Below are 16,777 nucleotides of genomic sequence, written 5' to 3' on the forward strand. Positions count from 1 at the left end.
TGAGCAGTATCGATACTGATTTGTTTTAGTAGCTGAAGAAAAATCACTACTTGATGATCAAAAGTTTGTGCATCTGTTTCTCTATTTTTAAATTGATCTTGATGAACCATTGTGAGATGTAATGTTTTCGTGTACCATCTAGTATTGATATTAAAGTACAACAATTATTCTCACCCCCCAGAATCTCACATTCTAATATAAACTCATGTTTTAACACTTACAGAACAGTATAGCCAGGACAAAATTGAGGAGAAAAATTTTAGGAAAGTGAGCAATATCTATTTTTTAACTTGAATGCAATAAATAGATAGTTGCTACATAACCCATACTCAGCATGCACACCTATTGGCATAAACACACAGTATGCTTTGGTAGGGAGTTTGTTCATATTCAATATTTCCCTCTTCTGTAAACACCTCCGCATATAAAATACCACAAAGCTGCAGCTACTTGTAATTCAGGAGTAAAGCCAGATGTTGCTCAAAAGAGATTAGAACCAAGAAAAATTACAGCCTAGACATTTTTTTTTTTAGAAAAACCCAAGCACACATTTTCCATGACGACAGGCCCTCTGTATGTTTGTCCTCCTATTACGCCTATGTCTCATTTGCAAAGGTGATTTAATATTTTGTAAAATGGCCACAGCCTTCTTACTGGAAGGGCAATAATGAAAACCAGTCAACATGACTGCATTCCAGCCAACCGGACTGCTTTTGGCGAGCCCGAGGGATGATAAACGCATGCATAATGTATAGAGCCATTGAACTGGCTGAGTGCAACCTGTTCTCTTTTAAAATGACGGCTGCTCTTCTCTACGGTATTTTGAACAGACGATGAGCCAGATGACGGTGCCCAGCATTACATTATAGTTGTGGGCTTCAACAATCCTCAGTTATTAGCGATCATGACTGAGCTCGGCATTCCCATAAGCAGCGTGATTAAAATATCATCAGAGAATTATGAACCTCTGCAGACACACCTGGCCGCAGTTAGCCAGCAGCGGGAAAGTTTTCTTCAGCCAGAAGGTATGCAGTCTGCTACACAACTTACTGAATCCTGCAGTATTACCCACTGTCCTTAAAGTACAAATACAATTTTCTGCCCAAAGCATAGTCATACAATACATACATTATTAAATCCTTTCGAGACTCTGAGTTGCTATTTATGCCACTTGCACTAGCCAGGTGTTGTAAATTTTGCAAATTCAAATCATACCCCGTGTTTCTATCCCTGTGGAACCACAGAGAACATAGACTTGGTTATCCAACTACATTTCTCAGGAATTTTGCTCTATAACTTTTACCTACAGCATGAGTGGGATGGATCATCTGTAGATAATCTATTCTGCCAGAAGCCACAGTCACCAAATGGCCCAAGGGAGGCCATAGCCCTGGATTCTTGCTCAGATTTGCTACTGGCTTATTCTGATAAATCAGAGGGGACGCTTATCTCCCAGGCCTTAGACCAGGAAGCTGTGGGATGTAGTCCCACCTACACTACTGTTCTGTACTACTCTTCAGACCTCAGGGTCTTCATCTAAGGGAATTGTACTAGACTCCCTCTGTGGGATGGGAACAAAGTCTACTGTCTACTTCAGATAGTAAAATTAGGATGCAGCATAAGCCTGTGTGACCTGGAAGTCCAAGCTCTTTTTGCCGTATGCTATTGCGCTTTTTTGTTATTTATCAGTAATATCCTTTCACAGGGCTTTGTAACCTATACAGCCGCATCCGGATTTCTATAACACAATATTTTTTAAATTGCTGTTCCAGGTTAGAAATGGCTACCCCTGATAATAATCATAGCTACCATTTATTGGGCACAGGCCTTGGGACTGGGCTCAATGCTAAGGGCTTTAAGTGTGTTGATTCGTGTAGTTTCCATGACAGCCCTCGGAAGTATGTTTTACTATTTCCATTTTACCAAAAACGACTCTGTCTAGAGGCAGCTATTATGTAAAAGAGTTGAGAGTTAAACCTAGCTATTTCTATCTCAAAGCCTAGTTGTAACATTCAATAACTTATTATTCAAGTCAGTGAGAAAATGCTGCATAAGCTCCATAGTCTTTCTGTTAAAAATATTTAATATATAAAAATAAAATCATAGAAAAAGAGACTTTACAGTAGAATAGTGAGATCTTAGTAGTAGAACCTATTTAGTTATAGATGGAAAAACCAAACCATGTCAGACAGATTTTCAAGTGTAACTTTATGGAAAACTGTCATTATTTTATACAGTCAGAGCACAAATGCCCAGAGAAGCCAGTAGCTATTTCAATGTGACCAAAAGTTAACTGAAGCAGAAATCATGGATCCAGTCTGTTTTTACCCACATGGGAAGGAGAACTGGATTGACTGCATTTCTAACCAGTTATGCAGCAAACAAATGTTAAAATAGTCAAAAAGTGATCTGGCAGAAAAACTGCTCCTATATAGATACAATCTCAGAGTGATGGAAGTCTTGACCATTTTTAGCTCCCCAAATGTGTGATCTTATAATCTTTCTGGGCCTCAACTATAGAATAAAGGGGTGGAAAAAGCTCATAGTAAATAACAATTTCAGGAGTAAAATCCTCCGATGTTTAATTATATAGTCTAGGTCCAAACACTTCTCAAAATTACATTTCTTTATTTGCATTTTCTGGTACTGTACAGACATCATGCAATGCATATGACTCACCACAAACACTTAAAGTGGGAAGAAATTCGACACTCTCATTTTGTAGTATAAACATGTTGCTCTTATTAGATATAGAAGCTGAAAAACTGAAGAAAGAGAATGACATAAAAGAACTTGAAATCTTCTGGAAGTACTTGGAACCAATCCTGAATAATGAGAAACCGGAAACAAATCTCTTTGATGTCGCTCGGCTTGAATACATGGTCAAGGCTGACAAGTTGCCTTGCGACTGGTCGGACAGTGAGATGTTGGTTAGTACACGCATTAATGAGAGTGACTGGTTTGAACATGTGACACTGTGGTTCCATTTACTCCATTCGTTCATTCCACAGATATTTGTTAATCACTGTCTACAGAGAAGGCTTTGTGCTAGGTTCCTTTACCTTCACGACAGTGATCACATTGAACGTCCAATAATGGCTATATAGCCTGATTCTTCAGCTTTTAGTGTATGAATTAATGACAAAGGAATAAGATGAGATGAAGATAAAGGATGGTAATTATTTTATTTGGTGACGTGGCTTTGCTTCATACCTTAACAATGTTCTAGGCAGTAGAATCTTAATATATTAATTGTGAAAAGAGCAAATTTTACAGTTTGTCAAATTACATTGTCTTTTTTTTTTAATGTATCATTTCAAAACATTGTTCTTCTAGGCCCTTGCTTTTATTGCCAAAATTGTATTTTCCTAGCAAGGTCTATCTTAATAGAATGACTTGACCCCAGCCCAACAGTTAGTAGACATTTCCTGAGAGTATTTATTGGCCCCTGCTATTGAGGTGCTCGCAGAGAGGCAAGACCAAAACCGTGAAACAGAGAGGCAGTGTTCAAGGCGCCACACGCCTATGTGTTATGTGAAACACACTCTAAGTTTCCTGTTAATTCAGAAAAAGAAGACATGGGATGCTTTGAAAAGTAACAAATGCTAAATACATGAGGGTGTTTTTAAAAAGAACGTTAACTATCATTGTTGGGGAAGTTATCCAGGCATTCCTGTTGTAAAAAAAAGAGACCTCTCAGGTCTCTTTCTGGTTGACCCCCTGTCCCAACAAACAGGGGCCCAGGAGTGTTGAATCCCTTGCAGGGTGATATAGATCAGCATTAAAGGGAATTGAACTGAAAGCAGAGTCTTGGAGATGGACCACATAAAGTATGCTGTGAAGGGAGCTGGGAAAAGCAGGGTGGAGGAGGGGGATAGGTGTCTGTGGGCAATGACTGTGGGTGGCTGCCAAACAAACAACCAAACCTGGCTGTCTAAGAGGAGGAGAATGACATCAAAGCCTGGAGCAGTTTCCGGGACAAAGGGTAGGCTGCCCACGGCCATGGATTGGAGCATGGACAGCTCTCACTGTGAGAGTCCCTGATTCTTTTACCTTGAAATGGCTGCGCACTGGGTGAAGTAAATGAAAACACTGAGGAGGGAAGCCTAGATCTGAACCTTGAAGGATGGACAGGATTTGAATAAGTAGCAGTGGAGATCAGTTTGAGTTACAAAGACTGTCAACGTAAGGCATTAGATGTCACCACGTAGAAACAGAACACTTAAGTCTGATACCTTGGCAATAGTAAGAATAAAGATAAGCCTTGACCTATATGTGGAAACAATGCTGAACATAGAAAAGCTGTGGCTGAAGGCAGAGCTTGTTGTAGGCAAAACTGGTTACTGTGGACTCCCTTTGCTTTGTGTCGTCCCGCTCCTTCATCTAGATATCTTCCTCTTTCCTGCTTTGTCTTTCACTCCCCTGCCTCTAAGCCTGAGCTCAGAAAAGAGTCCATCTGTCCTCTACTACTTCGTGTTAAGTTGGGCCGTGTTTCTCTATCCCAGAGATACTGGCATACCAGGTACCGTCATACTATGACTATTCCATCCTATTTTATTGGAATTCCAGATTATGCCCAGCGAACGTGAGATATGTTTGAGAAAGAGGCCATATCCCTGGGATCCTGAAACACCATCTGAAAGACAGCTTTCTACTCTTGCTCTACAATAGACCAGCTCTTCTCCTGAGAACATATAAATATATGCCTAACTTAAAAACCCACATCCACAAGTTTAAGTTTTGTGGAAACAGTCCTTCTCTCATTTGGGCCAAGTTCTGGCCACATACCTTGTAAAGAACTTATATGCAATTTTGGTTCAATAAGGCATAGGAGATCCCAGCCATACACATCTTGAATCCTAATTCAGAGGAGGCAATACCAAGAGTCTTCTAAGGCAGCCTCAAACCGAGAACCTTTTGCTCCTGCTCTAACTATAGCTGCCTTCCACGTGTCTTATTTACTCCCCAGGCATACACTGAGAATAGCTGATGTGCATTGAGCCCAAGGGAGAAGACATTCTGTTGCATCATCAGTACATAGATGTGAACAGCAAGGCACACAATTGCAGCTCCAAGGGACCCAGCACCATTCCCAGCATCCTGTTTCTTATTCCAGTGTTAACAACTTAGTGTTCATCAGAAGATTTTAATCCCTCCATTTTTAAAGACAGTAAATGTGACTATATTTTCCTTTCTAAAAATAGAGTGGAAGAGTTTAAATGGCAATTAAAGTTCATAAATTTCATGTTGAAAAAAATAGTATCAGCTTCGTTGAAACACTGACTTCAGAACTAGAGGATTAATGTCTAGGGTCTCTAGTTGGGCCATGAAGGTAAGTGAGGAATGAGACATTTAGCTCTGCTGCCCAACTGGACACACCGATCTTCTATTGGTCACTTTGCAAATATTTATTGAACATCTCCTTCACACCAGGGCTGCAGTCTGGGTCCAACTGCAGGAGACTTTTAGGCCAAGGCATGCCTCTGTAAGGGATGGTTTGTGAGTGAACAGCCCAGCATGGAGGATGACGGGGAAAGAAAGCCTTGAAAGCAATTCAGTAATAGACTTGGGTTACAGAAGAAAAGACCACTGGATTTAATACTGAAGATGAAAATTCATTTTAAACTTGGGATTACTTCCGAAATATAAAAGCAATAAACCTATTTGTAATACCCGTAGCTTAAATGCATGGTGTAGATACACAGTATCCCACTCTCAGCTATATCTGTAAGTTGATAATGGCCTCATATCCAAGCCAGGAGCCAGCCAAGTAGCCATAGTCCTTCTTCCTCTCTGGAAGAAGGAAAGCATTAGTACCCTTGGCTGCAAGCAGGCAAGCTGTATTTCTGCTGAACCCAGGTAACGAAAGCTTTGTATCAAATAAATGCCCATCAAGAAGTGCTAACTGCCTATGAACGACATCTGCAACATTTCAAGTTAAGCCCTTGGTTGCAGAAATAATTTTCTGGCTTTTAACATGCGAGTTGCTATTTGATTTAAAAAGAAATTAGCTAGTTACCCTAAGGGATAATAGGGCAGAAGTTTTTTTACTATATTTCTTATAAATACAAACAAACAAAAATGTGTTTATATGCCAGAATGTGGGCAAAGAATATCCGTTTGAAGCTGATATTAACTGAAGAATTCTCAGTCTTAGAGGGAAACTTGAAGTCCAGACTGACAGCTGTGCTGTGAGGATGGGCGAGGTTTGGCACTTCACTGGTCTCACGCCAGACTGTGATTCACTGGCTCCCACCAGGTGCTTTCTCTCTCTACCTTACCACTGCGGCTGGGACATAGGAGGAGCCTATTTAATCCTTCTTTGCTTTCAAGCAGACACACCTAGTGCTAACAAACAGTGCTTTTCCACTTCTGGAAATGAAAGCCTAGGTAATAGAGGTATCTGATCCATAACCCACTTGCCAGATCATAAAACTTGTGGGTATTATAGTAGTACTAGTCTACCAGGATGTCTTAGGGTTTTTTTTCCCTAAAGGTAGCACAGGTGAGGAAAGGAAGAAATCCTGATTGCACACATACTGCAGTGGACTTGTGGGGATGGTGTGCAAAGCCGAGTGGGTGATTGCCATTGCGATTCTTGTGTCTGTCGCCAAGCAAGAGCTCATCCCCAGCTTGTCTTGGGCTGAGGATATGGAAATTACCTATCTAATGAGTTGCTTTAGGAATGGACATACCTAGAAAATAGGCCACATTGCTGACATGAATGAATAGGGCACTTTTCACCTCGTTGAAGCATTAATTAGGCTCTTAACGATACTAGGCAGCCATAGGCCCTCCAAAGGGAACAGTCTGCACTGTGGTGAGCAAGAAGGGCCCGAAGGGTTCAGCAAATGAAGACTTGGTCACCATGACTGGGATTCGGTGGTTTGGGGACCAGCTGGGGAAGGACTTCCCTGTAAAAAGTGATAGGTTTGGCTATAAGGGAGATACAAATCATGCATCTGATTCCAACAACATGAAACTAAGGACTAATTGTCATGAATTCTCTCACCTGTAGCTGGAATTGGGCACCAACATTTTTGAAAATATTGCCTGTTTGATGTACGACACCCTGGATTGGAAAAGGCAGCACCAGCACTATTTGGAAAACATGCAGCTTATTAACGTCCCACAGGTGGTTAGTGAGAAACCTATCTTAGAAGCTACGTTGACTTCTGAGGTAGGCATATGCTAGAATGTCTTTAGTTGGCCGAATGATTTGCTGAACAGCTTAATTTTCACATTTATAAAACATGAAGAAAAAAATCACATAAATACTGGTAGCAAGGGAACACTGCCTGCTGGGATTTAATGGGTGAGGGTGGGATCCAGGCCCCCAGGCACAGCATTAAAGGGCATCCATGTGATGGGAGCTTTACGAAACCTCCAACTACCTGCCACACACAGAGGGGATGATAGAACCCACTTTTCAGCCATGGAACAATAAATAGCATCTGGAACAAGGAGGGCTACTGATAATCACCATGTTATTTTAGCACCTACCCTGTGCTGGCACTGTACCAGGTGCTGGCGATACTGTAATGAACAAGACCCATCCTCTGTCCTCCTCATTGTGGTTAACCTTTAAAGGGGAAAATGGCAGTCAAGGCAAAGGTGGTTTCAGTTTAGCATAATGAGCACTGTGAGGACAGTCAGCTGAGCTTGCAGGAGAAGCTATAAATAGGGTATCTAACCTGCTCCTGAGCAGAGTGGGGTGGAGAGACGGGAGTCGGGAGGATGTTACCAGGCAGGGTAAGTGATGTGCTGAAGGCTGAGGCTGAATTGCCTGGGCAAAACCTGACTGGGAAGAGGGACAGAGTGGTATTTTCAAGAAGGGGGAAAAGATGTACAAAGACATGGAGGTCAAAGTAAAGAAGTATTGCGTCCAGGACCACACCACGGGGTACGGCAGTGCTCCCAGGTGATACATGCAAAGTGGAGAGCAGCAACACAAGCTGGAAAGGCGGGAGCCAGAATGTTCCTTGGTGCTGAGCTCAAGTTTGGGTTTTATGCTGAAGGTTGTGGGAGAACCATTGAAGGATTCTTAGAGGGAGAATGGCATGATTCTGTGTCACCCCGGGGTGACACAGAAGAGAAGAGACGATGCCCCATCTTCCCATCTCTTTCCTGGAAATTTCTCAGTGGGCTCTGTTAGGAAAAACTGAAAACTTCTTTTCAGTTTTCATTAACTTCTTTCCTTCCTCAGACAAAACGCATTTATTTGATCCTAATATTAGCCAATGATTTTGTGGTGTGAACATAATCATACAATCTCAGAATCCCGGAATCCCGTCAGAGTCCCATCATACCAGCATTGGATGAAAGCACCTCTCAGCTGGATGTTTCAATTGTTTTTTTAATTATTCTTATTTTAGCCCCCACAAACTGTTGCTGTAACCCCTGGAAAGAAGAAAACACAACAATATGAAGAGCTGCAAGCTCCAGCTCCACCACCACCACCAGGCATGTATGAAACCTGTTGCTGGAGGATCAGTGCCAGGAGCTGGTGCTTTGAGGAGTGACTGTCCTTGGTGTCGCTTTCACATCTCTTTCCACCTCAAGATCCTACATTTATCAGTGCATGATCAGAGTTTGAATCTGTGGATGAAATTTTGATGGGAGAAACGGAGAACACATCTTAATAGAGCAGTGGTATTTTGTATCTTTTACAGTGGCTTCTGTCATCACAAATGAAGTAGACATGCGATATTACAATGACTTGCTGAATCCAATTCCAGAAGAATTCATTACTGTGCCCTTGATACTGCATTGTATGCTGGAACAGGTAAGTGGATACACGCTGAAGCTTTCTTCCCAGGTGGGCAACCTTGAGTCAATCACTTCATCTCTCTTTGCTTCTGTTTTTTTTGTTTTTTAACTGTTTTAAAATTACGCTCATAATACCTGAATGCATTCTCCTTTGCAAAGATTAGAACATTTTAGATAAAGCTAAAATCTGCTTTATCAGCTTCAATCCTCTTTTTCTTGCTACATTTTGGAATGATTTTATATAACATTCGCTGAAGTTTTGGTAGGCATATCTTTAAAACTATCAGGTGTTGTTTTAATGAAAGAGAACAGAGTTGGGCAGGTGGGTGGGGTGGTAAATGGTCCTCAACTGCATTTAACATTTCTTTTACACTTGTAGACTTTTTTTTTTTTTTTTTTTTTTTTTTATGGTACGCGGACCTCTCACTGTTGTGGCCTCTCCCTTTGTGGAGCACAGGCTCCAGGCGCGCAGGCTCAGCGGCCATGGCTAACGGGCCCAGCCGCTCTGCGGCATGTGGGATCTTCCCGGACCGGGACACGAACCCGTGTCCCCTGCATCGGCAGGCGGACTCTCAACCACTGTGCCACCAGGGAAGCCCTACACTTGTAGATTTAATCAGATTTTTCTATCTCTGAGGGCAATTTTAGTCATTCATATTTTTTTTGGGGGGGGGATTGTTTTGTTTTTGTTTTTAGCGGTACGCGGGCCTCTCACTGTTGTGACCTCTCCCGTTGCGGAGCACAGGCTCCGGACGCGCAGGCTCAGAGGCCATGGCTCACGGGCCCAGCCGCTCCACGGCATGTGGGATCCTCCTGGACCAGGGCACGAACCCGTGTCCCCTGCATTGGCAGGCGGACTCTCAACCACTGCGCCACCAGGGAAGCCCAGTCATTCGTATTTTTAAATGAACATGTCCATTTTATTTGTTTTCAATGTCATGGAAGTTCTTTATTCACTAATACACATTGAAAAGTTTTTCTCTGTATCTAGTTACATTCCTTTCCTATGCCTGATGTTATTTATTGGTGCCCTCTTTTTTTGATCATGGATGCAATTGTATATTGATTATTGGTCTTTTCAAAGAACCAGCATTTTTTTTTAACGTCTTTATTGGAGTATAACTGCTTTACAATGGTGTGTTAGTTTCTGCTTTATAACAAAGTGAATCAGTTATACATATACATATGTTCCCATATCTCTTCCCTCTGGCGTCTCCCTCCCTCCCACCCTCCCTATCCCACCCCTCCAGGTGGTCACAAAGCACCGAGCTGATCTCCCTGTGCTATGCGGCTGCTTCCCACTAGCTATCTACCTTACGTTTGGTAGTGTATATATGTCCATGCCTCTCTTCGCTTTGTCACAGCTCACCCTTCCCCCTCCCCATATCCTCAAGTCCATTCTCTAGTAGGTCTGTGTCTTTATTCCTGTCTTACCCCTAGGTTCTTCATGACATTTTTTCCCTTAAATTCCATATATATGTGTTAGCATACGGTATTTGTCTTTCTCTTTCTGACTTACTTCACTCTGTATGACAGACTCTAGGTCTATCCACCTCATTACAAATAGCTCAATTTTGTTTCTTTTTATGGCTGAGTAATATTCCATTGCATATATGTGCCACATCTTCTTTATCCAGAACCAGCATTTTGTTTCACCGATCAACTCCTTTTTACTTTTTATTTTATGAATTTCTTCATTTATCTTTATTATTTCCTTCTTCCTACTTTGTTTGGGTTTATTTCGTATTTCACTTTTACTGAAAGCTCACTTTGTTTATTTTTAGTCTATTTCACTTTACCTAAGGCTATGCATTTCCTTTTGAGTATTTCTTTGGCTGCATCATGATGCTTTCAATGTATTCAGTTGTAAATCTTTTAATTTCCACTGTTTATTGTCCATTTCTAATTTTATTGCATTATGGTCAATAAGCATGATCTGGATGTTAAAAATATTTTTTAATTTCCTGGGCTTCCTGTGTGACCTGGTGTACATCGTCAGTTCTTGTGAGTACTATATATGCATTTGAAAAGAATTTGCTGTTAATTAACTCATTTAATCCTTAGAACAGCCCTATGGAGCAGGAACTATTTTTATTCCCCATTTCTCAGAAAAGGAAACTGAGGCCTAAAAAGTTAAGTAAATTATCCAAGTAGTAAGTGACAGAAACTGCTTTTGAACCCCGTCCGTCTAAGTGGAAAAGTATTTTGATAGCATTGCTCTGTTGTGGTCTTCCCTTCTAACGCTGCTGATGAGAAGTCTGATGTCAATCTGATACTTTTTCCTTTGTAGGTAATCTATTTTTTCTTTCTGGTAGTTATTAGCATTTTATCTTTTTTAAACATCTTTACTGGAGTATAATTGCTTTACAACAGTGTGTTAGTGTCTGCTTTATAACAAAGTGAATCAGCTACACCTATACATATATCCCCATATCTCCTCCCTCCAAGGCTATGTATAGTTATGGCTTTGTTTTTTCATTGCCTCTGTGATCTAAAGGATTATAATCTGGTTTCTGATCACATTCTTAGTTAAATCAAAATTCCTTGTGCTGGTCCATAAAGACCCTAAAAATATGGTTCTGGGATGTTTGTCATCTCATCTCCTGCCCCCCCCCCATCTCTCTCCCTCTCTCACTCTCTCTCTCTCTCTCTCTCTCTCTCACTACTGGTCATTTACATAGACCTTCTGGTTTTTCCTCACATTCACTAATTACACCTTAGTTTTTTTTACAGTAACTTCTCTTCCTAGAAAGTTTTGTTCCCACATGTCTGTCTGCCTGGTGGATGGATACTCCTTGTCATTCAGTCCCCAGTGAAAGTGGCATTTCTGAGATAGGCTTTCTCTGACCACCTGATCTAAAGAAGGCCCACAACAACACAGAGTGCTCTCTACCATTTCACCTTGTTTTATTTTCTTATCAACAACTGCTCTTTAAAAAAAGAAAAATGTTTATTTCCTTTATGTATTACCTTCTTCTCACTAGAATGTAAGCTCCATGCAAGCAGGGACCTAAATCTAGTCTTGTTCATTGCTCTCTGCTCAGCACACAGTAACCACACCTAGCCCATAGTAGACCCTGAATATATATTTGTTCAATTAAATTATATCTTCAAATATTATTTCTTTTGATTTGTCCTAATTATTATTAGACAGATGTTGGAATTTCTAGTTTTTACCTCCATGTGTTTTAAATTTTCTTTCAATTTTACCCCTTTGGGAATTTCAGCTTAACTTCCAACTAATTTATTCTTAGGTGGAGTCTAGTCTGCTACTGAAGTTTTGTTTCAACAATAACAATTTTAATTTATAAATTCTCTAATTTCTTTTTATAACTGTGCTTCTTATTTCATGTATGTAAATATTCCTTTATCTCACTGAATATTAAAATAGTTTTAGACTCTAATCATCTCTTACCTCCAGCATACATTTTTATGCTTGTTGACTTCTTTAGTTTTCTAACCAATTAGATAAGCACACTCATATTTGCCTTTAATTACCCTGTAAGGCTTTTGGAAGATCAGTAGTTTTATTATATCAATACATTTGTAAAAGTTTAATAGCCCTATATGGCTTACAGTATCATCATTTTATTTATCTTAATCTTACTTATTTTATTCAACTCAACTCAAAGCAGCAAATATTTATTAACCATCCACTGTTTTCTGTGTACCAAAGGGGACAGTTGATGAACTCAGTGCCTGACACATAGGAGGCTCCAATAAGAGATACATGTTGACTGAATAAGTGTTTGATAATAAAGGGATGAAAAATTGAAATATAAGAGGAATCGGGTGGGATTTTATAGGAGGGGATATTAGAGTTTAACATTTCAGAGATGGAACAGTTCTGCATGGTCTCTTGTGATTGGAGTGGGTCCAAGAGATGGTAGGAAGAGAGAAAGTGGAGACAGGAGTGACTCTTTTAACAGTAATGTGTTGATAAACAGTAAAGAGTATACAACTGTTTTGTTATTGTTCTCAACAGGGGGGTTTGCCTCCCAGGGGACACTTGGCAATGTCTGGAGATACTTTTGGCTGCCACAATTGGAGGGGTACTACTGGCATCAAATGAGTAGAGGCCAGGGTTGCTGCTAAACCTTGTGTAGTGCACAAGATAGCCCCCATGACAAAAATCTAGTCCAAATGTCTTTAAATTTCAAGGTTGAAAAATCCTGTAGGGCTGTGTGAAATCGTAGCGGGTGATTTTGGTATTTAAGGTGAAAAGAACAATTATAAATTAGGTGCCTATCTTGATTATATTTCAACTTCTTGTTTACCACATAAAATTGAACAAGGCATTTAATCTTTCTAGGCCTCACTTTCTCCGTATTAAGAAGAATATTACCCTTTACTGATCTCACCATGTATAACTTTTCTATCTTAAGGACTTGACCTGAACCCCAGTTCCTCCCAGTAAGCAGCCTTGGGCTTGGGCCAGGCACATAATTTCCCTCACCCTAATTCCATTTCTGTAAATTGGAAAATAATAGCTACTCAGCAATATTGCTGTGAGGCTTATGAGATAATGTATGTGAGGGTGGCCCACACAGTGCTTGGCATGTGGTAGGCACTCAATAAATACTTATTGAATCCAAAGATGTGAGAGCACAGTTTTGAGTCCTTTAAAAGAAAGAGTAAATCATTAAGAAAAATTATATTAATATTGTTAGTTTGATTTCTACCATGGTAAATTTTCCTGTTTACCATTTGCATTTTGTGTTACCTGTTCTAGTACATGTATGAAAATTATATATACTTTAATAATTTAATATATATGTAAATTAATGTTTTAATGGATTATAAACTTTTTCCCTTTTACTTTGGTAGTCACTGGTAATTACACTGCCACTCTGTATAATCACCAAACTTTTTGGTAGAAACTGCCTTGTTTTTACTAAAAGCAATGGAAATACGTGACTATCAGTAAGGAACTGACCATTAAACTGATTCCTCCCAACTCTTTACGTCAACAGGTTGTGGCAAGTGAAGAAGACCTTGTCCCACCGAGTCTGGCGGAGCCGCCTCCCAGAACAGATGGGCTGGACCACAGAATTGCAGCTCACATCATGTCCATCCTGCCCTCTCTCTGTCTGACAGAGAGGGAGAAAAAGGTCAGATGGTGTGAGAAAACCAAAAAGTGTGTATGCTTTGAAAAGTATGAACTCTCTCTTTACATCAATACTGTTTTAATTTGAATAGAATCTCCATGAAATAGTCTTATCTGAAGAGGAAAATGAAAGCAAACCAGTGCCCAGAGGCCCTCTCCTACTGAACTATCACGATGCCCTCGCCCACAAGAAATATGTGCTAAAGGTAATAAGTAACCAGGTTACCCTGAGGATAACGGATGCAAGAAATCTCATTAGTAATTATTCAGTTGAAGAAATCTTAATGAGATAGCTTTACCAATGCTAATTACCAGTAATGTACGAAGTAGATACCTGCTTGCAAAGTAAGATCTCAGAAAATGGAAATGAATAAAGGAGAAATTACATCAGCAAAGAAAACTGGCCTAAATACAGAGGTCCAACGGACCATTAAATCGATTGCGACTACACCAAATTTGCATTAAAGCCTTGCTTTATACATCTGCTAATATGAAAAAACTAGTGGAGGCCAAAAAAGGATCTCAGAAGGGAGGGAGGAATACATTTGAGACTTTGGCAGTTTGTCACTGTGAATGAGGAATCCATCATTTGTGTGCACCAAGAACCTCTGGCAAAGTGAGAACTAGCTTTTTTGACCTTCAGCAAAATACCAACAGTTTGTCTTCCCCAATTACCATTGATTTCCCCTGTTCCCAAATAATGAGAGCAAGGGTATCATGTTTTGCCTTCTCCATATGCATAAGGCACTTGACAGCTTATTTTAATGTCTTCTGTCATGTTGCTCTTTTTCATCAGGACCTAAAGAATTTTGACCTGGTTCAAATTGAGCAGAAGATGCAGTCTAAGTTGCCACTGTGGGAATTCCTTGAATTCCCTCTGCCCCCGCCATGGAACAGCACGAAACGTCTAGCTACAATTCATGAGCTCATGCACTTTTGTACAAGTGGTGAGTACGTTGCTTTGTCGTAGCTTAAGTTCGTTCATTGATGGTCACGTGTGCCTCTAACGATTACACCCCCATCTGCAAAAAGTATTTTGAGTATTGACCTTTCAGAGGCTGGGGTGGGTATTTTGATTGACTGCACTTCCCTTATCTTGAATAATGTCATTAGCAGTAGGATGATAGCTGTGATGCATAACATTCTTCAATTTGATGCCCTGGCTTTTCTTTTCACTGTGTTTCTACAAGCACAATCCCCTTCTTTATTCCTCCTTCCCGCCTCCCAGTCCCACATCCCCTCATTGACATCATTGGAGATGACATGGTAGCCCCCATCCTGGTTAAGAGGAGAACTTAGAGCGCCCCCCTGTGGTGTGGTGCTGAGAGTGTTAATACCAGTTCACCTCCTCTCAAAACAGGATGGGCCATTTTCTGCTCTTTGAGGACAGTGGAAAGAGGGGTCATTAAAAATATCTAAAATCAGCTTCTCATTGCAGAGTTCATGGGAATTTTATGATATAGACAATCATTTCCTAAAACATATACTATTTCCACTTGAGGCAATAAGCAAATGCCTTCCTGCTTATAAGAAGAAATATGAAATTACATAGACATCTTGATTTGACCTAGAAAAGAAAAAAGCATGTGCAGATTCTTCTTTCTCCTTTCATTTCTAACTCTAAGCAAATTATGAACTATTTTAATCTTGATTTCTTTTTTCATTTTTTTAGTAGGCTTAGTAATAGAAAAAGCTAAAATTTTTAATACTGCCATGCCTTCACCTCATGGAAATGTGCGGTGTAGCCTAGTGGGCCTGGGTATGTCTTGTCTGTTGTTTACATAATCACCCTCTCCCTGGTGTTCTGAGAACATCTGGCCTTTATGCTCCTTCTGCCCTGTGATATGATTTTATTCTCTCTCCACCTCCGTTCTACCCTCCACAGCACAGGATTCTTGGGGTTTTTTTTATATGAACAAAGCACATTTATTGAATCATGTTTTTACAGTAGCAAAATACTGGAAACAAATTGAATGTCCCTCAGAAGCTCTCATTAAAATATCAGAAACCTATGTGGTACAAGATCATGTGACTTAACAACAGTGAGGCATATCTATATCGTGACGTGGGACAGTCTCCCAGATAATTAAGTTAAAAAAGGAAAGGAAACAAAAGATAAGAAGAGGATGATTCGTATGCTCACATTTGCTTTTGTCTTTTAAGGGAGGATATGTACACATTCTTTTTTATACAATTTTTAAAGGTCACATTCCAGTTAGTACAAAATATAAGCTATATTCCCCGTGTTGTACAATACACAAGATTCTTGTTTGTGTTGTCACCACTGAAACTGCCCACATATCCTGCTCCCATATCCCATCCCAAACCCTTGTCCCTCTGCCTCTCCTCCTTTTCTCTTTCCTCATGCTTAACAAGTCCAAAACCAAACTCTTGATTTCCTCAAAACGTGTCCCTTCATGGTCCTCCTTATTTCAGTAAATGGCGACTATTTTCTACCAAAACCTTGGCGTCATCCCTGGTTCCTCTTTTTACTCACGCCCCACAACCAATTCCACCACATCCCTCACTACCAGCCCAGTCCAGCACCGCCTCTCACTTGGACTATTTCGATAGCTTTCCAGTTGGTCTCCAGGCTTTCCCCGTTTTATCTACAGTCTTTTCTTCACACAATAATGGGAATGACCCTTCTAAAATGTCAGTCAGATCATGGGCCTTCTTAGCCCAAAACCCTCTAGTGATCCCCATTTCCCTCAAAGTATTAATAAAATCTAAACTGTTCTGCCGCCCACTTTTGGAGCTCATCATCTGGCAAGCTCTCGTTGTTCTACTCCACTCTATCTAGTTGGCCTTACTGTGATTCCTTGGACAAGTCACTTGCACCCTTGCCTCCATCTTTGCATTTGCTCTTTTCCAGATATCGATATGGCTCCCCCACTTCTT

The 16,777-nt window shown here is 40.4% G+C and overlaps 1 protein-coding gene across 1 annotated transcript in view; it reads left to right on the top strand.

Annotated features, from left to right (window-relative positions):
- Positions 1-16,777, top strand: part of SPAG17 (sperm associated antigen 17) — a 220,331-nt gene that overhangs the window by 69,708 nt on the left and 133,846 nt on the right. The window contains exons 6-13 of the mRNA XM_022583945.3: positions 831-1,025; positions 2,749-2,930; positions 7,019-7,180; positions 8,376-8,463; positions 8,673-8,785; positions 13,743-13,880; positions 13,969-14,082; positions 14,673-14,823. Coding sequence (XP_022439653.3) covers positions 831-1,025; positions 2,749-2,930; positions 7,019-7,180; positions 8,376-8,463; positions 8,673-8,785; positions 13,743-13,880; positions 13,969-14,082; positions 14,673-14,823 — 1,143 coding nt within the window. The remainder of the gene's footprint in view (positions 1-830; positions 1,026-2,748; positions 2,931-7,018; positions 7,181-8,375; positions 8,464-8,672; positions 8,786-13,742; positions 13,881-13,968; positions 14,083-14,672; positions 14,824-16,777) is intronic.

This window comes from Delphinapterus leucas, chromosome 1 (assembly GCF_059928025.1).
Source record: "Delphinapterus leucas isolate spDelLeu-1000000601 "Yukka" chromosome 1, BTC_Dleu_Yukka2, whole genome shotgun sequence".
NCBI classification, from domain to species: Eukaryota; Metazoa; Chordata; class Mammalia; order Artiodactyla; family Monodontidae; genus Delphinapterus; species Delphinapterus leucas.